The sequence below is a fragment of the Branchiostoma lanceolatum genome, chromosome 14 (assembly GCF_035083965.1).
Source record: "Branchiostoma lanceolatum isolate klBraLanc5 chromosome 14, klBraLanc5.hap2, whole genome shotgun sequence".
Lineage (NCBI taxonomy): Eukaryota > Metazoa > Chordata > Leptocardii > Amphioxiformes > Branchiostomatidae > Branchiostoma > Branchiostoma lanceolatum.
Window position 1 is genome coordinate 8,414,906 of NC_089735.1, and position 25,008 is coordinate 8,439,913.

At 41.5% G+C, this 25,008-nt stretch overlaps 1 protein-coding gene and 1 long non-coding RNA gene across 4 annotated transcripts in view; one reads left to right on the forward strand and one right to left on the reverse strand.

Moving 5' to 3' along the window:
* Nucleotides 1-52: 52 nt before the first annotated feature.
* LOC136449087 (uncharacterized) lies at nucleotides 53-2,010 on the forward strand. Its single transcript, XR_010757977.1, has 2 exons — nucleotides 53-644; nucleotides 985-2,010. It is a non-coding gene; the product is annotated as an uncharacterized lncRNA (long non-coding RNA).
* A 3,381-nt stretch (nucleotides 2,011-5,391) lies between these two features.
* The window catches only part of LOC136448543 (Golgi-specific brefeldin A-resistance guanine nucleotide exchange factor 1-like), a 55,132-nt gene continuing 35,515 nt past the window's right edge, over nucleotides 5,392-25,008 (reverse strand). The window contains exons 16-42 of one of the 3 annotated variants that reach the window (XM_066448147.1): nucleotides 24,489-24,648; nucleotides 23,913-24,068; nucleotides 22,026-22,138; nucleotides 21,233-21,435; nucleotides 20,624-20,747; nucleotides 19,754-19,879; nucleotides 19,257-19,339; nucleotides 18,679-18,794; nucleotides 17,789-17,909; nucleotides 17,198-17,297; nucleotides 16,700-16,876; nucleotides 16,293-16,357; nucleotides 15,461-15,584; nucleotides 15,003-15,074; nucleotides 14,296-14,411; nucleotides 13,834-13,987; nucleotides 12,968-13,220; nucleotides 12,309-12,475; nucleotides 10,912-11,140; nucleotides 10,258-10,436; nucleotides 9,760-9,928; nucleotides 9,177-9,307; nucleotides 8,358-8,573; nucleotides 7,741-7,927; nucleotides 6,922-7,083; nucleotides 6,424-6,523; nucleotides 6,005-6,033 (exon numbers count right to left, since the gene is read on the reverse strand). In XM_066448147.1, the coding sequence (XP_066304244.1) occupies nucleotides 6,471-6,523; nucleotides 6,922-7,083; nucleotides 7,741-7,927; nucleotides 8,358-8,573; nucleotides 9,177-9,307; nucleotides 9,760-9,928; nucleotides 10,258-10,436; nucleotides 10,912-11,140; nucleotides 12,309-12,475; nucleotides 12,968-13,220; nucleotides 13,834-13,987; nucleotides 14,296-14,411; nucleotides 15,003-15,074; nucleotides 15,461-15,584; nucleotides 16,293-16,357; nucleotides 16,700-16,876; nucleotides 17,198-17,297; nucleotides 17,789-17,909; nucleotides 18,679-18,794; nucleotides 19,257-19,339; nucleotides 19,754-19,879; nucleotides 20,624-20,747; nucleotides 21,233-21,435; nucleotides 22,026-22,138; nucleotides 23,913-24,068; nucleotides 24,489-24,648 (3,756 nt within the window). In that variant the 3' untranslated portion in view covers nucleotides 6,005-6,033; nucleotides 6,424-6,470. Of the gene's footprint in view, nucleotides 6,034-6,423; nucleotides 6,524-6,921; nucleotides 7,084-7,740; nucleotides 7,928-8,357; nucleotides 8,574-9,176; nucleotides 9,308-9,403; nucleotides 9,436-9,759; nucleotides 9,929-10,257; nucleotides 10,437-10,911; nucleotides 11,141-12,308; nucleotides 12,476-12,967; nucleotides 13,221-13,833; nucleotides 13,988-14,295; nucleotides 14,412-15,002; nucleotides 15,075-15,460; nucleotides 15,585-16,292; nucleotides 16,358-16,699; nucleotides 16,877-17,197; nucleotides 17,298-17,788; nucleotides 17,910-18,678; nucleotides 18,795-19,256; nucleotides 19,340-19,753; nucleotides 19,880-20,623; nucleotides 20,748-21,232; nucleotides 21,436-22,025; nucleotides 22,139-23,912; nucleotides 24,069-24,488; nucleotides 24,649-25,008 lie in introns of those variants that run through there. The other 2 variants (XM_066448146.1, XM_066448149.1) reach the window with 2 other exon arrangements.

Genomic DNA, 25,008 nt, shown 5'->3' on the forward strand with positions numbered 1-25,008 from the left:
AGTCAGGCCAGGGGAAGGATAGATGAGAACTGAATTGAGTTGGTTTCAGTTGTAGTGCTTCACATTATTATAAGCGTCAGGGGACCCGTACAAAACTACGTGTCTGTCTGACGTAATTAGTTTTTAGGAAAATGAAAGTTAAAACTTTGATGCAATAAAACCTTGAATATCACCAGGCTGCACACCTTCACCTGGGTTCTAGCTGATTCTGTACTTGTACCTAATTATCTCAACTGGGCACTCCTGAGCTGCGATACCTTCACCCTTCACTAGACGGCGCTTCAGCATGGTCGTTTCACGGTCAGGTGCAGCCCGATTGTGACGGTAGATGGAGGTGAGCGGCTGCAGTACCTGAATGTAGGTTAATATACAGGAGACAGAACGTTAGAAAAAAGTCCAAGAGAAGCGTTTTCGAATCAGCTTATGAGCTTTCATACTAAATGAGTCATCTGCAAACGTGCTTGACAGTACGTTATGTGTGTATCAGGTACCATAGTGAACTTAAGGTTAAAGGTCAGAAAGTTCAGGTTTGATGACGTTAAACCCAGGTGAGTACGCAGACGTGTGTTACCTGTGTACGTCTCAGACGGGATTTCTCAATTCCGCGGCTTTTCGGTGCAAGTTAAGAGGACCAGGTATGCTAGGTAAGTACCTTGTTGTTCCGGTTATGTCGATACATCGAGAGTTATGCAATGCTAATGCAATGTCAGTTGTTGTGGATGTCTTATTTTGTATGTTTAGAACGATTTGTGGTTGTCCGCCTTTACGTTTCAAGGGTGTGCGGCGCCTTTTAACAGTTACTGGCTCGTTTCGTAAATATATAATGAGGCAGGGGAGAGGAGTTTGTTGTTCTTCTACTGTTGTTGTTATTGTCCCATCATCATCTGGCCGTGAAGGTGTCACGAATGTTTGATGTTGAATTATTGTCTAATGTCAGTAGTAAATGATGTATAAAACTATGGTAAGGTGAGTTCCTTTCCCCAGTTTCTGCAGTGCTGGTCGCCGAGCTTGTCTGGGTGAACCCAAGGCCAGAGCCAGCATCTTACTTCTGCTGCGGGGACAGGTGCAGAAGTTCGAAGAATCACGGAGCCGACATCTTCCTCCTGCTGCGGGGACCAGTGCAGAATTCGAAGTTCATCGGAGTCCATTTTACAGATGTAAAAACATATAATATACCGTATTTCTATGAACTTACAACTGTAAAATGAATTCCCATGAGCTTCATGTGGTATAAATATATCTGTCAGTATTTCTTACGGAAACTTGAATATGAGTACTTTGGACCAAATTCTGTAAAGAAGTACTGTAATATCTTCATAATTTACCAGAATAATAATAGATATATTCACCCTTAATGACGATCACCTGTGTTACAGAAGCTCATCAACATAATTTACCCAAATGGCCTATTTTGTGTCTGGACCACAAGTGAAATATACATCCTGTGGAAGTAGTGTACTAGTATCTTAAATTGGCATGAATCATAGTGTAGAGTGACAAGTCAGTCTGTACTAGTGTCATAACGGAAACCTTTCATAAATAAATCATGTGCATATCTGCATATCTAAAGGATTACAATAAGTCAACGAGAGAATGATGTGTTAGATAAATAAATAAATAAATACATAAATATATTTTGTATCTTATTGTAAGTAGAGTTATCCGTTCTGCTGTTATTGTTAGACACCTCACAAGGTGGCCATGCTTTGCATGCATCTGTAATCAACTTGTTTGTATTCAGTAAACTTTTGGATGTTGATGTTTAGAAGCGTTACAAATAACACAATATTCAATATGAAATAAGGTTTGTTTTTAGATCTCAAGTGATAGTGTGAATGCATATAAGCACGAGAGAGTTCGTTTCAATGTACACTTTGGACGTTGTTCCTTTTTTAGATTTCTGGCAGTAGCATTTATGACAGAATGAGATTCAGCAGATGTGTTTTTATTACCTTCTTTTCTTGTTTATGTCTAAAGTATTGAATAAAGAATACTTTTCTTTGAAATGTTTCTCTGTTTTTGCTTAAATGTATTTTTGTATCCTCACGTCAGCTACTGGGCCTCCTGAGTTTGCCTACGATCAAATTGATTGATAGATGTATTGACCAGTCTTTATAGTCAATTATTACATTCATAGTAATTACACTCACCTGTGTTACAGGTGTTCATGAACATAATTTACCCACATGGCCTTTTTGGTGTCCAAACCACAAACGAAAGATGCTTGCTCTTAAGGTAGTGTAAAGATTTGCGGGGGTGTAGGTGGGGCTGGGGAAACCAAACACGGGTTTGCAATAACAAATTAGAATTCTAGTCAATATTAAACCTTGTATTGAGGGGAGGGCAAGAGGAGTCTGGGAAATTGTGGGAAAATAAACTTATAACGACGAAATTTTACAATATTTGTGTTTTTTCTATGTAATTCTGAAATAATGCGACATCGTGTTACGTGACGTCTTGCGACACAGCCTGGCGTGGCCAGACCGGCCTTAAGGGGCACCAAGGAGGGCCCTAGTTTTTTGAGACACTAAGTTCCCAGACAGAGAACTAGTGATCTCCTAAGCCATAGGACAGCTCAGCTCAGCCGTCCAAGGCTCGCACATGCCAGCCCAGTTGGGATGGCATCTTCTCCCAAAACTGGGAGGCTGTCGTTCCAAGGAACGACATAACTCGTGATTATCTTGCCTGAAGCCCAGAGTAGCTTTGTAGAATTTTCAGTTGTGGTCCAACAACTAAAACGTTTGAAAAGGTACGTTTGATTCCTCCCCGATTTACGGGTTAATTTGAAATATATTTGGACATCTTTGAAATGAAGAATACATATAATGTTTTTACGTATAACAATCATGCCTGTTGTTGTCTTGTTCCGTTATATCACTTAATCAAGAGCAGACATAGCCATTTGGGTAAATTATGATGATGAACCTTAATGGCATGTTGGTTTTGGGTGAACTCACCTCAATTTGAGTGGTGTGTACGTAACCCACATTCCGGTGGACTCGAGTCCAGAGATTTCGGTTCAGGTCCGGACTTGTACAAGTCCGGACCGGCACCAAACATTGCCGTCACATTATGTGTCTGTTGCTCTGCTACCATTGTTAACCCCTCCAATTCTCTAAACTAGGGAAAGATTCTACCTGCGTGCTTAGTTTTCATTCATATGGTAATGTACCTGTCGATGAAAAGTCCACAACTGCAAATAAAGTTCTGGCCACGAACTGCAAGCTTTCATCCGATCTCACACGCAAACACATACATATTCTCTCTCTCTCTCTCTCTCTCTCTCTCTCTCTCTCTCTCTCTCTCTCTCACACACACACACACTTGCATGCACACACACACACACAAAAATGCATGCACCGAAAAAACCACCGAGTGAGTGAGTGACTGAGGATGATCATGACAGCGTAACAACTCAACACTATGAATAACAAAGTATGAAAGTCTTATCTTAGCAAAGAAGGCCATTGTAGCATTTCCTCATAAACTATGTAAATGAGGCCCTCATTTGCATGATTTATGTCTGATAATGTCTACTACAATGTAATTGTCATAACTCTTATCGATTGATATTCCTCTCTACCCAAATTACACGTCAGAAGCATTGTTACCTTATGATGTTCATATTGAGCTGAGGTACGTCTCAACTATGAAAGTCCAAACATTTACCAATTAGATATGATGTCATTAAAAATATCAATAAGAATACGGATTATAGCATGTTCTGAACAAAAAAAATAAGTAATGTCACTTCTGCTGCAGTACCAAAGATATTTGCTTGGGGGCCAACAACTTGTATGTTTAGCTAATAACTCCCTCTTACCAGGCAGTAACCCTTTCAGAGCTTCTCTATTATACTAGCTGTCCACAAACCCACATCATAACCTTCTTGACAAAGATAGATGATGAGCATTGTTTCTTTTCTTTACTCTTCGAAGCTATTTGAGAAAACCAAGGGCATGTACTTGAGAAAACAAAACAACCAATCTGTTTCATTTCTTTATTTTCATGGTAGTAACATTATACAGATGACATCTATACAACAGTGTCCATGCAGTGACGGGAGAGTTTTAATTCCTTGAGGCTCCTGGATACATACAGTCATCGTTTTGGGAGACAAGATGCATCTCTTCAAAAATCATAAATATTCTGTACACGTATGTACATCTTCTTGGAAAATTTCGGACTGGTTTTAATAATACACAGATCAAACAACAGTACAAATACTGTCCCTTATGTATTTCCTAACTACTGGTGTGTACTGTACAGCCGTTGTTACAATACAGTTGGACAAGCAGCATTCTGGTATATCATAATACAGTCCTGTCTCGGATCACATACTGGCAGAAGTTGAAAACCTCAGCTTTACAACATTAAGGAAAAGTATAAACTTGTGCACTTCATTCCAGACTTTAGAGTACATTTTCTTTCCACATCTGTCAATGGAGGAAATGCTAAAACGGCTCCTCCCTTGAGGTGCTGCCAAAAACGTTTTATATAATATATTATCTCATTGCACAAGTGGCCAAGGCCAGTCTTTGTTAGCTCTACCCACAAGCTATAGCTGTCTAAATATGCTAATTCATGATAATGTACACCAACTAATTAATGGCAAACTTGGTAAAACAACAAAGGGATCCATCTACACACACTTCCATTGACATTCTACAAAACCATTAAAAAATACATAGGAAATTGAACCTTAGACGCTGGGTTCCACAAAACTCTGTCAGGCATAAGTCCAATAAACACCAGAACAAATAATGGTAACATCTACTGACAGAGACGTCAAATTCTGCCAAATACATGTACATCAAAACAATAGCCAGAGATCATACAATGTCGACAAGACATTCCGAAATTTCAAACGTCAAAAAATATTTATACATCAAGCTATGTTATGGTCAAAGACAAGCAATGTGCAAAGAGATAGAGATAGTAACAATGTGGGGACTAATCCCTACTTTAGGGTATTGAACAAGAGATACTGCAATGATGTGCATCAGTTCAACACAACTAGCAGTGTTCTCGCCAGGCCTTTTCAGCTTAGGGGCCCCCGATGCTGTGATCTGGACCCCGATGCTGTGTTTCAATGAGCATAGGGGTATTTCTTGCTGGGAAGAACCTTCATAAATCTTATAAAAAGTTCATATTTGGCTTTAGAATGAAGATGTGACAGAGGAAAAACTTAACTTCACAAAATTTATCCCTAAAAATGCAGGAAAGAGTGTCTTATTTGGTTATGAATTTCAAAATTTTGTGCGGGAAGATGCCAGACTCCCGACCGTTATAATGTCTTTGGCACTCTGCGAGTGACTTGCACCATGCAAAGTTGGCCTTCTGTACCTGACCCCTACGCTTTGAAAAAATCCTGGTGAGAACACTGACTAGTCAGTAATACAGGCTGTAAACCATACATTCATTCTCTGAAGCACAGCCATGCACTACAAGCACCTTTGACTGTGCAAGACTTAATGCAAGAACAATTTCATCACATGTTTGAAATAACTTGCAGTTCTGTATAAAGCTGGAAGGGGGTGCTGTATCATGTTTTCAGTTGGACGTTTTTGTGACCGAGGGTGGTGCCGTGCAATTCTGTACAAACCTGGCAGGGGGTGCTGTAGTATGTTTTCAGTTGGACGTTTTTGTGACCGAGGGTGGTGCTCTGCAGTTCTGTACAAACCTGGTAGGGGGCGATGTAGCATATTTTCAGTTGAATATTTTTGGGACCGAGGGCGGTGCCTTTTTAGGAGCCCTGCAGTTCTGTTCAATGCTGATAGGAGGTGCTGTGGCAGGTTTAGTTGGATGTTGTTGTGACGGAGGGCGGTGCTTCTTGAGGAGCCAGCATGGGGATGGGCGTTCCCTGGATGACTTCTGGGTTCAGTACGATGGGCACAGCGGGAGGCTGGCCGTCCGTGGGGTTGGGCTTTCCCGGGGAGTACACCGCGGGGAGGGGGGGCTGCAGGATGAAGGTCGGGAGGGGAGGGGGATTCTCATCTTGGGCGGGGGGCGGAGTTTCTGCTTGCGGCGAGTCTGAAATCAAACACAAAATTTGTATAAGTGTCATTGGCAAATATGTTTCTTTGGACATCAGATTTCGGCCACACCAATTTATCTTCTTGGTTCTCAAACATGTTGAAGTGAAAATAAAGCAAGCGGACATCATAAAAGCAAACAGCAGGAATGAAAGCTTGAATATGACTGCGTTCATAGCATCAAATTGAGTGCACCAAGGTCCTCAAGCTTTGCTTTCATTGTGTTTTCCCAGTTAAATATTTACCGAGAACCAACAAATCAAATTGGTGTGGCCTTAACTCCTGATGACACCATCACCATGTTTTACCTAAACCCTTCATACCATGTGAATCTATCAGACCTTCCAAAACAGCTCCACCGTACAGATATGGTAGGAACTGCACTCACCCTACAATTTCCCTACTGCATGCTCAAAGCGGGTGCATAAACACATTTCATAGAGCATATGGCGAAGGCAAGTGCATCATAACGTCCTGGGCTGGAATAACTAGTGAGAGAAAATACACAAAATGACCAAAATTTCAAGAATCAATGTGTAACTTTTCTGAGATCCAATAGGCTCACATGGTACTCAAAGTATATCTGTCTTGTTAGCAGTCAATTCTTATTACACAATTAGTAAAACTGGATTACATGGTAACTGAAAAGTTCTCTTTTCTTCAAGACAGAATTAATCATTGTGTCAAACACAACAAACCAAATGTAATACTACACACAGCAGGCACCACCCCTGAGGCGCTGCCAAAAACACTTTGGTTCTTAACCTTCTCCCTACTGCCTTACTCTGTAAACAATAGGGAATTGGGTGCCAAACGGCTACTTTAGAGTGCTAAAAGTTAACATGCACCATTTGTAACATTGCATGATTGGACATATATCCCTCACCTTTACTGGGCGTTTGTGCAGGTTTGGCTGCAGGTTCTGGGGTTGATGTAGGTTGTACCGGGGTCTCCGACCAGGGTTTCTCAGGACTGCTGCTGGGCTGGGGCTGTTCCACTACTGTGGGGGGTGAGGGGGGTGGAGGGGGAGGGGACGCCACTCTTCTCTCTGTGGAAGAGACAAGATTCAGTTCAACTGTCGAATCTCCAACTAGTAAACATGCACCCAAAAATGCACATTCAGAGGGTGCAGATTTACATTTTCTATATATCAAACTATTGCCATAACTCCTATACGTTGCGGAGTTACCTACACTTGTATGATGGATTGATTATTGAAAAATTTCTTTTTTTCATCAACTACAGAACAAGAGCACAACTCCTAACAAGGGAAAAGTGCAAAAGTTATACAAATACACCGCAAGAAGTTACTGTAAATTTGTGTATTTTCACACAATTAATTTCCTGGTAGGATGGGAAAGCAGGTTTTTGCAGTCTGCTAAGTTTACAGCTGAAAAAATGTTCCATAGTACAGTTGTACTGTGAGTTCAGAGTCAGTAAAACAATGGAAAGGCATTGTTGTGGTGTACTGATATTCAGTGGAGAAGTCACAGTGAAAATGTAACCACCGCAAACATTCAGAAATTTGAATGTACGACATCTTTGCAGTGTCCTACTTTTGCGGTGGAGATGTAACCACTGCAATAGTATGGGATTTAAAAACAAACTCTTCATACATACATTCACCTTCATACATACATTCATAGGACAGAGATAAAGTATAACAAATAGAGTACCAGCGCAAACGTTTTGAAATTTGGACTACCTGTGTTATGGTCCTTATGATGTTCCTTAAAGACGTCCTGACGGAGGGTGGGTAAGAAGCACTCGATCCTCTCCCAGGTGATGCTCCAGAGCTGGGTGTACCCTGAAGGGGTGGAGTCCTCTCGGAAGATACTGGCTGTGTCCATCACCAGTAACATGTTCTTTAGAGACTCAGGGATTGCCTCAAACTGGAGACAGATGTAAATCAACATTAGTAATCACATCATACAATCTAGTACCTATCTGAGCTGATGTTAGTAATCACATGATACAATCTAGTACCTATCTGAGCTGAAGTGCAATGTGAACCAGTCAGAATGGCCCTAAGGAAGGTGACAGATGCTCAGCGAAATGTCACTGGAATAAAACACTTGGTTGTGTACAAAGAGTCCTTCTATTACTGTAAATGCAGAAATATTTGCGGTGGTTTTATGTTCGCGTTTTTCTGCTGGTGTTTCTGTAGCGCTACTACTGTTTCAAACGCCAACTTAAAACCACTGCGAAATACTCCATTTTCTCCCTACCGCAAAATCAAAGCCACCCAAAGTAAATGCATTTGTAGTACATAAAATGCTGGAAAAGCCTGCCCTAAATAGACTGCAGTTCTGAGACTCTCACCAAGAGGTCGCTGTTGTCCACGTGCATGTACTTGTCCATGAAGTCCAGGATGGTGAGCCACAGTGCTGTGAAGGTTGACAGGGACAGTAGGGGGCCCAGGTGCTGTAGGAACACCTTACACAGGAGGGCAGACACGCGCATCCGAGTCTCCTCCATCCCCACTGTGTCGTCTGGGCTGATGTTCTCCAACAGTTTAGTCAGGAGGGGGAAGAGAACCTGTGGACCAACAAAGATATATCTGTATCTATAAAGCTGATATAACCATGCACCCTTTGGCATGTAACATCAACTTCACATTGAATAACCTTTGCGCTAAGGGAAAGCATAAGCATTGTTTGAAGCTATTCACTAGAGTACTTAGTGGCAGGGCTGTCTCCAGCTTTAAATTTTTTCCGTCCCACTCATTGTTTGGGAGCTGATTTTTTCAATTTTCATTGTTGAATCTGTCATTTTAAGCTCAAAAAATACATTTTCACCAGTTTTATTCCATGAAATTGATATTTATGGGACAGAGAGGGTTGAATTTTTTTCCGTCCCAAGAAGCAAATTTCAGTCCTGGGATGGAAGGACGGGTCCTGGCGACAGCCCTGCTTAGTGGTAACAACTTCTTGGAACAAACAAATTTTTGAACACTCCGATGTACATTTCTTGTTCTTTTCTGAGCTGGTGCTAGATACTCAGTAGTCAGTATGTCCACCAGTTTATTAGTCATTTTGTACTAATGCACATGGATGGAACATGAGGTTTGTGAGAACACCTTACACAACAATGCAGAGCATCTTTATCTTTGTGACTGTCTCTGTGATTATGTTTGTGTACCTTGTTGAAGCAGGACTCCCACTCCACAGCAGACAGAGTCTGGAGATCGTGCACCAGCAGGGCTCTCTGTAGGTAGGTGATGGCCGACGTCCGCACCTGGCGTCTGGAGTCACAGCACAGCCTGGCAATCCCTGCACAAAAACAACACCAGAACGTAAGGATCGAAAAATTGATTCCCTTCAAGACTAGCATGGACAAGTTGCCATTTTCTTTTACTGAGGACTAGTTTGGGTTCTGTAAATTCACAGCCTGGCAATCCCTATAGGAAAAAAACACCAGAACGTAAGGATCTAAAAATCCATTCTCTTCAAGACCAGCATGGACAAGGTAGTGCAGGCTTTTCTTGTAACAAGGACAATTTTTGGTACTGTAGATTCATTCATTTTCAAGGAGATATGATTTAGTGGTAGTAGTCAAAAGGAGGTTTTCGAAAGAAAGAATATCAGGCCCCAAAACACACATTTGCGGTGCCATGATTTTGTGGTGGAGACACACAGTAAAAACAACACAACCGCAAATATTTCAAGATTCACAGAAAAATTTTACAATACCACCTAGCAAGACAGGAGTGAACTGCACCCACCTTGCAGAAGCGGGCACCAGCACTTGTTCCAGAGGGAGCTGGTGCCTGCGTCAATCTCCACGCCGTTCACGTCCTTACCGCCCTTCTGTCGCCGCGCCTTCTCCTCCTCTGCCCACGCACTAAAGATGGCGGCTGCCCGCGTGTGCAGCGTGTGCATCAGGTCCAGCAGCTATGGGAAAAGATGTGAAGAGTTTAACAACCGCACAATACTATCAGGCTCACCCCTGAGGAGTCGCCAAAACTGTGAAGATCATGGCATGTTTATTGTTAGCCAGGCCTCTGCAAACATGACATCATGGCCATCTTCAAAGAAAAAATAATATTGCCTTAGTGGCATGTTTCCTGGCAAGAAAATAGGAAGCCTTTTTCTAAAATGTCATGAATATCATCAACTTTGTTAAAAGTAGAAAAAAGGATACAAAATATGTTGGTTTCACAGTAACATCTGTAACCCCCTGTGTCACCTGTCCTTGCATGCAATGTCAGGTGTTTCCTCACCTTTAGACACACTTCGTGGTACCCCCCAGGTGGACCCTCGTTGTCTTGTTCATCGTCTGACACGTGTGACAGGTGCGCAGGTGTGGACTTAGACTTCTTCAGCCCATGGTCCTTCTTCTTTCTGAACTTCTTGCCTTCCTTCTGGGGTGGCTTCGGTTTCTTCTCTTCCTTAGGTTTGGCTACAAAATACAGATTTGTTTCATTCTGTTACTTCAATAATTTTCCTGATCAAGATAAGTAATATTGCAGTTATGAAAACTAAAGTTATATGTTTTCATGATTTGTATTTGTAATTCAAACTGCAAACACTATTTGTTACATCATCTCCAAGAGAGAAGAATAATGCATTTGGCTTGTGTATGTGCGTCTGTTTCCGATGCAATTTCTGTTTGTTCTGCCAGAGGGAGCAGTGCAGTTTTTGTATATTCTAACAGGGGGAGCAATGCAGTTTTTGTATGTTCTGCCAGGGGGAGCAGTGCAGTTTTTGTGTGTTCTGCCAGAGGGACTAGTGAGGATTCTGTATGTTCTGCCAGTGGGGGTGAAGTCTGCCATCTCTGATGACCTTGTTACATTCTGTTATTCAAACAATTTTCTTGACAAAGGTAAAAGTTTTGAGGCTTTGAAAACTAAAATAAAATTTAAAGTTCTTCCTACCTCCGCTGACGCTTGCTTCCACAAACACCCTGAGACAGTGCACGCACGACTCGAAGTTCTCGGGCGTAACGTGCGCGGCATCTCGCACCAGGAAGGACAGCGTTTCACAGCACTTTGCGAGCGACTTGGGGTCGTGGTTGCGCAGCTCCTCTGATATCGTTAGTACGTACTGGTTGATGGGCGGCACGGCAGGCTTCTGACCGTTACTGTCAACATCATCTTTACCAACCTAGGTAAACAACAACAATCTTTATTGACACAACAAAAGTACAGCAAATTTTGATTGCCTACTACAACTTAACATAAAATCAAGTGGATACAACAAATAGATCAACACCCATACAGATATATCAATGAAGCAACATGTTGCGTTTAACATATCATGAATTTATCTATAGGATGGAGTGTATTACATTCTTTTGAACAAACGGAAAGAAAGTTGAACAGCTTTTATCATCATAACAATCCATGACAAAGGGACGTCCATCTGACATCTCATTTCAGCAGAATGGACAAAACCTCTGGGCATGGGGAAGTTGATGATACCTTCCAATTTCTATGTTAGATTTATAAAAAATCCCATACATGTACATGTAGAGTTGTGTGAGAGCTGTATAGAATCATGCGGTAATAACTCCGTAGAAAGGCAAAAAAAAAGAAAACCTTGTGAAAAAACAACACAGGAACTACTAAAATTTCTGAAACACTGTGATAGATTGAATCTGTACATTGTACATCATTTGAAAGAGACACATGGGAAGCTGGCTGGTAACATTCACCTCAACAGATCAGACATTCGAAAGTGACCAAACACAGTCCAACATATCTTTTCAAACTTTCATGCAATTAGCTAAGTTGAGCAAAAATTTAGACAGAGGTTAGGGGAATCAAGAGATCAATCAGGATGTAGGGATCGTTCATTTCTACTTCTGGGGAGGGACTGTGAAGAGCTCAAAGCTTGACCAGACGCAAGAATGAATGCATATTGCACCACGGCCACACTAGGAAGGAAAGACAAGCTATAGTCTCTTCTAAAAGTAGGAACTTTCACTGAACAGATGGAGACCACCAAGAGCTAAGCCATCAAATATTTTCTGTCATGCATGATTTAACATACTGGTATACTGCAGATTCATTTATTTTTGTTGAGACTTGATATTGCAGTAGAAGTGAAAAGTAGGTTTTACAGTGTTCTAAGTTTGTATAGTTGAAACAAGTACACATAGTTGTAGTACAGCAGTAATATAGCAGAAACTCATATTCGCGGTGTTACAAATTCACGGTGAAGAGATCGCAGCAAACAAGATTTAGAGTACATTCTTATTGCTTGGTGTTCTTTGAACTAAAAGAAAATGGGGCACGCAGGTCAACAACAAAGGGACTGCACATGTACTAACCAGGAGCCACCCTGTACTGGTGGACTGTTTCATCCCCTCGCCCTCGGCGCTGGGCTTGTGGTGTTTGGTGGCGGGTTCGTAGAGCTCGCTGTCCGACGTGTAACCGCGGTCGGACGACAGACTGGAGTGGACGTGTTCTACAGCCACCTCGCTGTCTGACTGCGCACCTGTGGAACGGAAAAATCATTTTAAAAAAGTCCTTCCTGGCGCACATCTCCGTTTCAATACCCATTGGACCACACAATTTCGTGCAATTACTACAGCAGGGGGCTAGTCTGCTGGTAGAGGGTGGAGTGTGTGTTCAACTACCATACTCTTTCCCATGAGTGCTTAGCAGAGAAAGCAGTGTGTACCATTTTGCATGACTTGGCCGGGGATCGAACTCACGACCTACCATAAAATGATATGCAAGGTGAACACTCCAACCACTAGTCAATTGTCTCTCCGATTGAGCTTTAGGCAAAACCAATTCTATTTATTATTTCTCAGAATTTTGCAGGGACAATTTTTTGAAGAGTAAATGAAGGCTAGTAAAAAATCTGTCTATACCCTATTTGCGTATCAATTCATAGTTTTTGTTAAGAAACATGGTGAAATTTTGCACCGTTGATATATAATATAGTTTAATGATTAGCTCATCATATAACCAAACCCCTTACCTGAGTCCACACCCCTCTCATCTATCACCTCGCTGTTGGTTTCTACCGGCGCGTCGGACTGTACCACTGTAGGAGGGGTGGCCCCGGCCCCCACGCACTCAAGCAGTGTGAAGAGCGTGTCCCAGTCCCGCGCCAGGTGGATGTTTGCGGCGTTCGTCTTCAGCAGCTCGTGTAGTCCATATGACAACTGTCGGCACACCTTGTACAGAACCGAGGGCTTCATGGTCAGCAGGACGCGTAGAGAGGACAGCACCTGGAGATGGGACACAGGAAAATATACTGTAAATATATTTAAATCTGTGTGGTTTTAATTTCACAGTAGGGAGAAAATGGAGTGTTTGCGGTGGTTTTAAGTTCGCGTTTTTGAGACAATAGTACACAAGGGGTAGGAGGGAAAAAAATCTTGCAGTGGTTTTAACTTCACGTCAAAGAGCTTACCACAAAAAACTGTGAACTAAAAAACACCGCGAACATTTCTGTATTACAGCAACAGCAAGGTTTCCTCATTTGTTTGCTTTTGTCTGTTTGTATTGCATTACTGGTTAACTGCCTTAAGGTAATACACACCAGTTTGTATGCTTAACACAAGTTGTGTACTAAGACCAGAAATAATGGACCTCTACTCATATCGATAAGTGTGGTGGGCTCTTATTAAACATACTTAAGGTGAAGATCTCCCCAAACACAGGACCTCCGATTTACATCTCATTCAAGACGATATCCCTAACCGAAGCTTGGTACTCATTTTCACTTAAGTCCAGTGAGGAAAATCTGAGCAAAGTACCTTTTCCAAGGGTACAACATTGGGCCCTTCTAGGGATTTGAACCCAGAACCTTTAGTTTTACTGTAGTTTAGTTTTCCTCACCTGATCTGAGATCTCCTCCCTCCTGAGCAGACGGATGGCGAGACGTAGCAGTCCGACCACGGCACGCTCCACCAGTACACTGAACTCCCCGCTGTTGGCAATCAGGCTGTACAAATGGTCGCGTACTGGCTGCCACAGCGCGCTGATACGGTCTCTGCGAGGGTGGTGGAGGGGAACAGGTTAGTGGCTGAATTCTCAAGGCAACTACATATTGTTCTGGCCTCATGGCCCTAATCTAAAGAGGCTAAAAACCCCTCTGAAATTGTGATCATTTTGCATCTACAAATAAGGTAGGTCCAGAGCAGGGGAGTTTGTCGAGGCATGATTCTGAGTTAACTCAATACATCCACCGTTACATAGGCTCTGTAATGTCAACACAATTCTGCAAAATACCCTAACACCGCTACATTGAAAAACAGAAAGGTGAATTCAAAGAGATGCGGGATCTAGCCACGAACATACTTGTTCTGAAGGACGATTCTCAGCAGCAGCTCCAGGTTGAATATAGCTGCCTCCTCGTCAAACTGGGATCCTAAGGAGGCTGCAGTTTCCGGGCCATGGGAGGCATATGTGAGGGCCTAGGGGAAAGGATGGAGCACACACAATGTCCAATAAACATACAAAACAGTATTTGAATATGATATTGATAATAACACTTCAGTACAAAGGCACATGTAGACTGTAATGATACGATGTTTGAGAGACAAAACTATGGTTTGGCATACAACTTAACATAGTGAAGCCATGTATTATGTATGTGTGTCCTTCTGTACATTACGTTAGTGGCAATTTTGAACAATACCTCTGTGAAGGAGGCATTGTTTTTGGTGTGCTAAGACTTAAAGTTTTCCCATACTTTGACCATGACAACTAAATAGCTAGAGATGGATTGTGATGATATGACATTGTGGTATGTGCTTAGTTAGGTCTTGGGATGGTCAAGGTCAATTTTTGAGCCTCCTAGCGACTTTTCTTGGTGCTACAGCAGAATTTCCAGATTTTGCATCTTCTATTCTGGACATGCTATGGTAAAATTTGTTTTTGATTTTAGAATGAATAAGTAACAATCTGTGTGTCATTGAGTTCAATGGTATTATTTCAAAAAATGATTCAGACTTTGGTGCTTCCATAGATTGTATATCTTAAAGAGAAAGAACATAAAAACTTACCTTGAGTAACTCATGTAAAGACTCCATCCTAAGGAACTTGCTTTCTTGCACAAGCTGTTCCACCTGACATTCCTGAGGAGAAAGTAATAGTCTGTAAATGTTGTACTGTATCACTGTTCAACTACACTTTAAAACACATATACATGTAACCAACTGTCCTTTTGACTGGTAAATACTGTACATATATTTAATTGGGAAGCAAGAGTATTCCAAAGTTTTTCATGTCTGTGTACTGTAAATGCATTTAATTTCGTGTGTTTATTTCGCAGTAGGGAGAAAATAGAGTGTTTGCAATGGTCTTAAGTTCGCGTTTGAAACAATAGTAGCGCTACAGTAATAGGCGGGCAAAAAGTGTTGCTGTGGTTTTCAATTAGCGTTGAAGAGTTCACTGCGAAAACCTCGAACATGAAACCACCTGGAACATTTCTGCATTTACAGTATACTGGAAGAAGCTGTACCTTTATACAGTTGTGAGCCTGTTGCGTGGCCTGTTGGTCCTCGGCCGTGGCTGCCCTCTGTGCAGGTGGTTCAGGGTTCAGGATGATGATCTGGTACAGGGAGCTGAAGATGGAGTTGTCCGTTCTGTGGAAACATACAGCAAACATCCGTGATGAGGGGGGATATACACTTTGGTCACGTTTGGGACCACATCTAAGCAGCGCCACCTAGCAGTGGGAAGTAGAACTGGTCGGTAATGCACTGGGGAAGGTACAGTACATGTGTACATGTACAAGTATTGTGTTGCAGAAGGACTACCAAAATGTTGACAATGCCAGGGGAAATCCTTTTATTTCTGCAACACAGAACAGTACTCTCCTTATGACAAACTGGAAAAAAACACTTTCAGTGACATATACAGAGGCTAACCTGAAAATAAAGACTTTCATGTGTCAAAGCGTCTTCATACAGTAACTGTTAAAAAGTTAAGAACAAGCATTTGGTTTGAACCACATGAATGTCAAGACCAACTATTGAATTATTCAATCATTAAACATATGCAAGAAGCTACATTGTGTAACTGAGATTTCATGGTTCTATTAGTTCCTGAACATCCACCTTTTTACGACATCACAAAGTGTGTTTAAACTGTCAAAATTTCCAACTGAAGAAACCCAGTAGTTTGTCTTCATTCTTGACATTTCACAAGTATACAAATCCTGGCAGAATAGAGGAGGGAAGCTGATGAAACTAAACTAAGTGATAGACTGTGCAAAGTTTATGTGCACCACTCAGCAGCACCACCTAGCAACATAGGGCTGAACTACAGGACAGTGCTATTCTTTGACATACCTCGCAGATGGGAGTTCCTCCCTTATTAGTGATATCCTTCCAGAGGGGTCCACAAAATCTTCGACCTGGACACAGTCGGGAAAAACAACACATCATAAAACATATTCCTCCTTAATAAACTCAACTGAATTATACAAAATTGCAGCTATAAAGGAGAGAGTACTGTAAATGTATTTAAGTTCGCATGGTTTTCATTTCGCACTAAGGGGAAAATGGAGTGTTCGCAGTGGTTGTAATTTCGCAGAAGTGCTATATATGTAGTCATGTACTTCTACAGTATTGGACAAAAATCTTTGTGGTGATTTTAAGTTCACGGTGAAACGGTCGCCGCAAAACCGCGAACATTAAACCACTGCAAACATTTCTGCATTTTCCATGTGCTCCTTTAGGAGAGGAAAGACACACACCTCTATCATGGCTTTTGGCATGAGTTTTGCCCTGTACAGTTGCAGCATACAGTCCAGAATGTTCTTCCAGCCCTCCCGTAGGATGTCACCGTGTCGGTGCGCCAGAGCGAACACCGTCTTGGCCGCCATCTGTGACTTGATGTTACTCCCAAACACCACCGGCAGGTTCTCTGGGCTCTGTACATGGGAACAATGAATTTTGTATCTAAAAGTTGTAATTTATTCATGACTTTTTTCTCAGTAACAGTTCATTCAAATAAGTACGGACACAAACAAACCCACACAAACATACACACATTCAAAACATAGACTCAGAGTCAATGAACACAGCAAGTTTCTACATAAAAACAAATCTGTTCACAGAGCTAATACATTTCGTAAACAGTGCCACATTGCATGAAGTAAAAAGTGCCACCCAAGTTGTTACGGCAAAAAGTCTGTACTCTATGGTGGGGGGAAAGGAGTGTTGAAACGTTCCCTATCTGTGTCAGGGCTCACCTCAGAAGTACTGATGAGCGTGGTGAACTTGCAGAGTGAGATGACTAGGTTGTCAAACACGTCACTCAGCTGGTAGTAGGCTGCTATCATTGCACATTTCCTGTACAGAACAAAGGAGGATATACTTTAACCAGGGCTCGAAATTCATTTTTGGAAATAGGTGCACTGGTGCACCTAACCTAAAAAGTTAGGTGCACAAAAAGAATTTTGTGTGCACAACATAAATAAGTAATATAGAATATCATATAAGTAATATAGAATATCATATATATTATACACACTAGGAAAATTTTCTGGACGTACGATAATGACATACGACATTCTCTGCTTTTTTCCTGGGTATGAACCGGTCCCGCTCAACGTATGTCAATCATTTTTATGGCCCACCGTATGTTCACTCTGGATGTAACGTATGTGTTGTACGGGCCATAAAAACGTATATCGCGGGGCCAGTTCATACCCAGGAAAAAAGGCGTTGTACGTCATTATCGTACGTCCAGAAAATGTTCCCAGTGTTCATCAGGTCTTAGTTAGAAGTGTGTATGTTTGTAGAAGTAGAAGTGTGATTTTGGTGAAGAAAGAAGACCTTACCTGAAGCCGGAGATGGCTTTCTGTATGATACTGTCGTCCAGACTCTTGTCAAACACATAGGACAGGGCAGCCACGCTCGGACCCCAACTCAGCAGGAACAAGTCAAGGTCAAACACACCACCTGAGAGGGACAAGGTCAAAAACATTGGTAAATTTCCTCCATGTGTTAGAAGTGCATTATTTTCCTATGTCCTACCAAACTAATGAAGCTATTGACGGAAGATAGTCTAGCCTATGGAAAGTAACTGTACTTACAGCAGACCTACTATCAACTCTATAATTCTGCCAGGTACATCGAGATTGTCACATTAAAAAAAAAAGGTGAATTTAAAAAGATATAATAATGCAGCATCAGCAATCCCTAAGGTATGCACAATTCAGATATCTAGGTTTTCAAGACATTCTTGACGCCTAAATAACATTTTTTTTTAATGTGGCAGTCTTTGGGTGGAATCATGGGAGTTCAGGTGTGCATGTGACAACCTTACCAGCAAAGTTTCACACTTAACAAAATTAGCTTGTTTAGCCCTGCATAGTAGTTTACAGTATGCCTACCCTGTGCATGTGTGAACAGTGTTGTGGCACAAATGTTTCGAACATAGCAAAATTTGTTTGTTTAGCCCTTTGGATGTTGAATGCAGTAGCTAACAGTACTTCTATCAAGTTCTGACTCTGCATCTGTATACCTAGGCAAATACATGTGTAATGCTGTGCAAAAGAGAAACAGTGTCATAATGCTAAACATACTAATCCATTTTGTATCGAGTAATGATGTTAGATTAGTACACTAGTATAAATAGTTCATAGTTGTTTATACTCCATGTTATTTGCATACATTGAACCTGATGCAATTGTTGTGCAATAAACTTGGACTTTGACAGTATGCCTACCCTGTGCATGAGTGAACTTTCCCTCTTGCCGTCCCCCTCTCCTCAGTAGCATCTTCCACAGGTAGTTCTCTCTCACCTGTCCCTTCTGTTCATCTGGCATCACGATCTCATCATTTCTGGGGAAAAAAAACAACAACATAAAACAAGGCAATTGGAGATGCAAGACTGATGGTTAACGCCCTCTGGCAGAATGTATAGAAACTGCACTGTAGAAAAATACACTTGGACAGACACACACAAATTGCATCCACAAAGCAACAAAAACGCAAAATAAAAATTAATACAAAGAATGTTTGAAACTAAAGTTAAATAACTTGATAAAGTGATAACTACGCGTATCTACCACTTAACAATCATGATCATAGCTTGTACAGAACACGAGATAGAAAAAAGAAAAACATAAGTTCTGATGCAGTACCATGGGAACTGCCGATGGGGTCCAAAATTACTTCTTTAATAGGACAACACCCAATCACATAGCTTCTAGAGTTATTCTGTTCCATTACAAACAAACATCACCAAAAACATACCATTCTTGGCTAAGGTAATTACAAAATGAGTTGAACATTAAAACTCACTTTATAGCTGTGTACACTTCGTCTAACATATCTGAGTCGAAGTCCCTCTGGCCATTTACATTGTGCAGATTTTTCTTGAATTCCTGTATGGAAAAGATACAAAAGTTTGTTAGCCACAGTGTACTACCACCCATATTTCGCTTTTACAACTAAGCAAAGCACATTTCTCAACACAAGCTGTTGTGCAAAAATTTACTCCAGCTGGGATGAATCATTGCAGCAATTAAGACCATATTTGTTAAAATTGACTAGATAATATGCACAGTAAAACTTGTTAACATAAAGACAACTTGGCCAATGTGAACTTTTTGGTGGTCCCTTACATACAGTCTGTACATGTAACTGTCCTCATTGACACAAGTATAGTTGTATCAATAATCCTGTCTATAGTGATGACCTGTCCACATGGACCAGATCTAATCTGAGCGGTCTTCCTGGGCAGTTTTGATTGCACATTACAAAATGAAACTTGAAGTATTTTACAGGTATGTACATACCTCCACAGTCATGGGTATGTTCTGTTTTTTCACGTTGTGATTGTGCTGGTCCACATTCAGCATGATTATAGCATAAGCTAGGGTGAACGCTGCGTCCGCGTTGGCGAAGGGCTTGGAGTTGCAATTCTACGGAAAAACAAATCTATGTCAATCTCACAAAAAATGCATTATCTACAGAATGTATGATTGAAACTTATGTATAAAAAATCTGTATCTATCTCACAAAAATACAGTACATTATCTATGATTGAAACATATCTCTCAGTACTTGTAGCTGTACTGTGTAGGAGAGACTCCTAGTAATGTCTTGATAAACTGCAGGGCTGAAGATACCAAAGATCTAAATCCATTGTGCACAAAGCCAATGGGAAAACCTAAAAAATAATCCCTTCTATGATGTTATCAGCTTTTTATTCAATTTGAGTTGGATAAGAAGAAAATACATATATCTCATAGTAATTGAAGAAGAAACAAATTTGAAACCATACGGGAAAATAATAACTCTTGCATTAGGCCTTGCCAAAGTCACTGTACATTTTATATCTACAACTTCTGCAGTAAAATTAGCAATATCTGTACTGTGATGAGGGGGATACAGGCTTAGTCACGTTTGGGACCACATTCTCACTGCAGCGCCCCCTAGCAGTGGGAAGTAGAACCAGTCAGTATTGCCCTAAGTAAGGAAGCAGAACAACTACTAAAACAATAGCAGGTAAATTCCTCTTGGCTGTGTATTAACTTTCTCCTTGCTGAAGTAGCCTTTGGCACCAAATTTATATTTTTTACAGTGATAGGCAGCAGGGAGAAGGTTAAAGAACTTTTTTTAAATCTGCATCGTTGCTGCAACTAAAAAATAGAAATGCTCCTCACATGCCAGTGTTCTGAGAACTCCTCCAGTAACATGGAGATGACGGGGGCTTCTCCCGGCAGTCTGAAGGCCTCCAGGTACATACGCAGGGCCTCGTCTATTCTGGTGTGCTCAAAGTCAAATGACCTAGACAGAACAAAAACACATGTAAGGTTAAGATTCTAAGAGACACTGTCATGTTGCTTATGGCTAACATTCTTATGTGAAAAAAAATTTCCTGCTTTGAGACTGTCCTTCAACTTAATCATAATATTCATATGTACATAATGCAACATACGTAAAGTACATAATGTTTGTTGTTTGTTTGTTTGTTGGCCCTCGCATAACTTGTAAACTGCCTTTAGAAGTAACACACCAGTTTTGTACAGTAGGTACATGTACAAGCTGCGTAAGACTGGACTGTAAGGTTTGATGCCCTCACACCGGTTAGTTTAGTAACTGATACTGAGAATTGATTCAAATTCGGGGCATTTGAATTTTACATCACAGCAAAAATCAAGAATTTGCGGTTGGAACAATAGTTACTATTGTAACACAATGTTCGTTGGTTTGACGATCTCTCACAGCGAACTTAAGAACAAACTGAATGGTTCAAGATTTATAGGACTTACTTTACGTAAGTCTCCATCACTGTCTTATTTCTCCTATCTGAGATGTAGTCCGCGATCATCTTCTTGTCTAGTCTTGGGTTCTCGCGCAAGAAGGTGGCCACTTCCACTGGGTCCAGAGGGGTGGACATCAGGCCGTTTTTCTGCAGGTAGGCTATCCCGTTCTTTGGCTTCTGGTTGAACTGCTCTGTACCCGTTTCTAAAAGCTGCAATGGAATTGGTAATATGAACAATAGCATGGATGTGTCTCATTACCTCTGAAAAATGGAGGTTGTATTGTTTTGGTGTGTCTGTGTCTGTTTCCAGATTTCGTAGTCAGCATGCATGTAACTCAAGAACCTCCGGATGCATTACAATGATATTTGGTATGTGGGTAGGTCTTGGAAAGAAAAAGATCATGGTGGATTTTGGGCCCCCTTGTATGTGACCTTGGTACTGCAGCACAACTTTTGGTTTTTGTATCTTTTGTCCTGGACATGCTATGGTCTTGTTGGAATAGTAGTACTTTATTTTTCCTGAAAGGGAGTTAAAATCCCTCCCACACCCTTTGGTCTGTAGGGCAGTGACCATCTGTTTCTATAACCCTTGGGCCACACAGTTATGCAATCACTACAGCAGGGGGCTAGTCCACTGGCAGTGGTTCAACTGCAATAGTCTTTCACATACATGTAAGTGCTGAGTGCTAAACAGAGAAAGTGGACCTCCAGAATACAAAGTGAGCACCCAACCATAAACCACTGATCGAGAATTACACCATTTTCTTATTACTTATATAAGTGAAGACAAATCTTTGTACCCTTTTCTTCTGCTTGACCTCCTGTAGTTGCTGAGGTGTTGGTAGTGAAGTTGTGTCTGTGTACTTCATCTGGGGTAGAACGCCGGGCCCTCCATTGGTTAACTTACTGGCTCCTGTAAAACAACACACGTTACATTAGGGCTGAGGGCCTTTAACGTTACATCAGTTACCGGTACATAGGTTTAGGTACAGGTGGTCTTCAATGACGACAAAACAGTAAATTGATCTATTTTAAACAGAGGTAGCTTTGGAATAGTTCATTTTTGGGAGAGATGATTTTGGAACTGTCCATTTGGTATGAGGCTGCCTTTAGAAGAGTTAACTTTTACATGGTAGCCAAACTGAGAAAAATCAATTTTGAACTGTGGTGATCTTATGTCAGTTTGGACAGAAGCAATTTTAAACTGGGGGTGGGAGAGTGAGTGAAATATGCTGCGGTTGGTTGCAACTTTTTATTTTTTCCAAAGTAGTCGTGACAAATGTAGCATTGTCGGTCAATAGCCAAGTTTTTCATGTTTTTCATTTCTTAATTTTCATCTTTGTAGTAGGAATCACAAATTCTTAGTTACAAAACTACAATCTAAGCATCTAAACTACGCACAAAAAGTTCGGAAACTTAACTTTGGTTGATCATATCTCCGTTGTATTTTTACCGATTTTAATGCATTGTATATCATCATAAAGCTTATGTAATTCCCTTTTCTATGATACCAAACTTATTGTGATTGAAAACCCACGGAACAAGTACCAGGACTAATAACGTGAGTGGGTCACAGAGAAAAAGTGCCCAAAATTCCCTTTTGGTGTCATACGCGCGCTGTGACATCCTATCGGTATGGGCGCGGATGATGATTCAATATATTGTTTCCCCGGGTTCTAAGGTTATCCCTAGAACACAGACCATCCAAGGTTATTTCTAGCACACAGAACATCCAAGGTTATTTTTAGCACATCGATCCAATTGTTTACACCACAGCATTTGGTGGTGTCGGCGTCATGGTATGGGGAGGCATTACCTCCAGGGGAAAGACAAGACTTGTCATTGTACCAGGAACCCTCAATGCAGAAAGATATCGTGACACAGTACTTGATCCGGTGGCCATCCCTTTCCTCCATAACATGGGGCCGACTGCCTTGCTGCAAGATGATATCGCCCGCCCACACCGGGGAGGGATAATCGCAGACCATCTCCAGCATGCAGGTGTAGAGAGGATGGAGTGGCCCTCTAAGAGCCCGGACCTGGACCCCATCGAACATCTATGGGATCAGCTTGGGCGAGCTGTCCGTGCAAGAGTGACCGAGAGAACAACGCTAGCTGACCTATGACGACTGCTGGTGGAGGAATGGGACGCTATACCACAGCATCGCATTGCGCGACTGGTGACGAGTATGAGAAGGAGGTGCCGTGCTGTAGTGAGCGCGTGGCTGGGCCACCCGTTACTAAGACTCCTTGCTAACCCGTTACTAAGACACAGATTGTTGGTTTTGATGAATAATAAACTTAGCTTTCATGAATATGTCTCGTTTATTCTTGTTGATTTTTCACAATACCCTCGTACAGAAGTCAATATCAACAGAAGAATATGTACAGAATAGCATATTTGACTATAGTATGGTAATCTGGGCACTTTATTTCTTCGACCCACTCACTTTAGCAGGCCTAATGCTCGTTTCATGAACTCGCAATCACAATAAGTTTGGCATCATGGGAAAGGAAATCGAAAAAAGCTTTTAAATGATATGTAATACATTGAAATCGGTAAAACAATAACGGAAATATGATCGACCAAAGTTAAGTTTCCGAACTTTTTGTGCGTAGTTTACTTGATTGTAAGCCAGTGCCAGTACAATGGTATTTCATACCTGAAATAGCGGTGACAAACTTACCATTGTCTGTCCCCTTGTCTTCCCTGTCCTGTCTCCCAGCCTCCATCTTGCCCGCCATGGCGTAGCCCGTCGTTGGGAGCGTGCTGGGGATCGTGGCCGCGGTCTCCGCGCACTTCTTTACATCCTGACATTCAGCAACTTGTGCACCTTCCTTTTCTGTAGGTAGATGTAGAAATCAGGACTATTACATAATATACCAAATTGAATGATTTTGTACCATCATATCCATGCATCATTTGCCATTGATTCACAGACTTCTTGACCTTTGGAAAGTCACTTTACACCTATTTCTTCATTCTACTCAGGTGAAAATGAGTTCGAACGATGGAATTAATGTTTTATTCGAGGACACACAACTCTCTCAACTTCTGCTAATTTCGCATTGAAATGTATGTATTTTTGGGTTGGTATGACATAAATAAATACATCACGGTGTATTCAACATTACCCTCGGTCCCAGCCCACCCGCGGTTATGATCACCATCCGGCCTTCGGGCGATCCGACTCGCGGTCTGGCTGGTACTTTGGGCAATACGGAATACAACGTGTTGTATTCTACATGTACGATGTACGTACCGTCAGCGGCTTTACTTTCTCCAGCCTCCCCGCCAGGCTGCTTGGAGACGGGTACGACCCGGTTGCCTCCGCAGTACGTGGCGATCGCGTCGATGACCGTCAGGAGAGCGTCCAGCGACAGCAGGTGGGTAGAGTACAAACCGTGCACCGGGAAGGCATTCTGGGAATTACAACATCAAAAAAAAAATTATGTACTTGTTTGTTGGTTAATTCATTTGTATTCACTAGTTTGCTTGTATGTGTAGTTGTAGAATACCTTATGAAAGTCACTGTAGTTTTGTTGTGTCAATAAAGATAAATATATCTATTGAGGTTTACACTACGTCTTGCAAATTACGGCATTGTGAAAATCAAGAGTTTGTGGCATCCTTGAATTTAACGAAAAACAATGAATTTAAAGAGATTTACTAATGCAGCAACAGTTATCCCTGAGGTATGCCCACTTCGGATATCCAGGTGTTCAAGACATTCTTGAGAAGGCCTCGATAACACCATTTCTTAATGTGTCATTCTTAGGGTA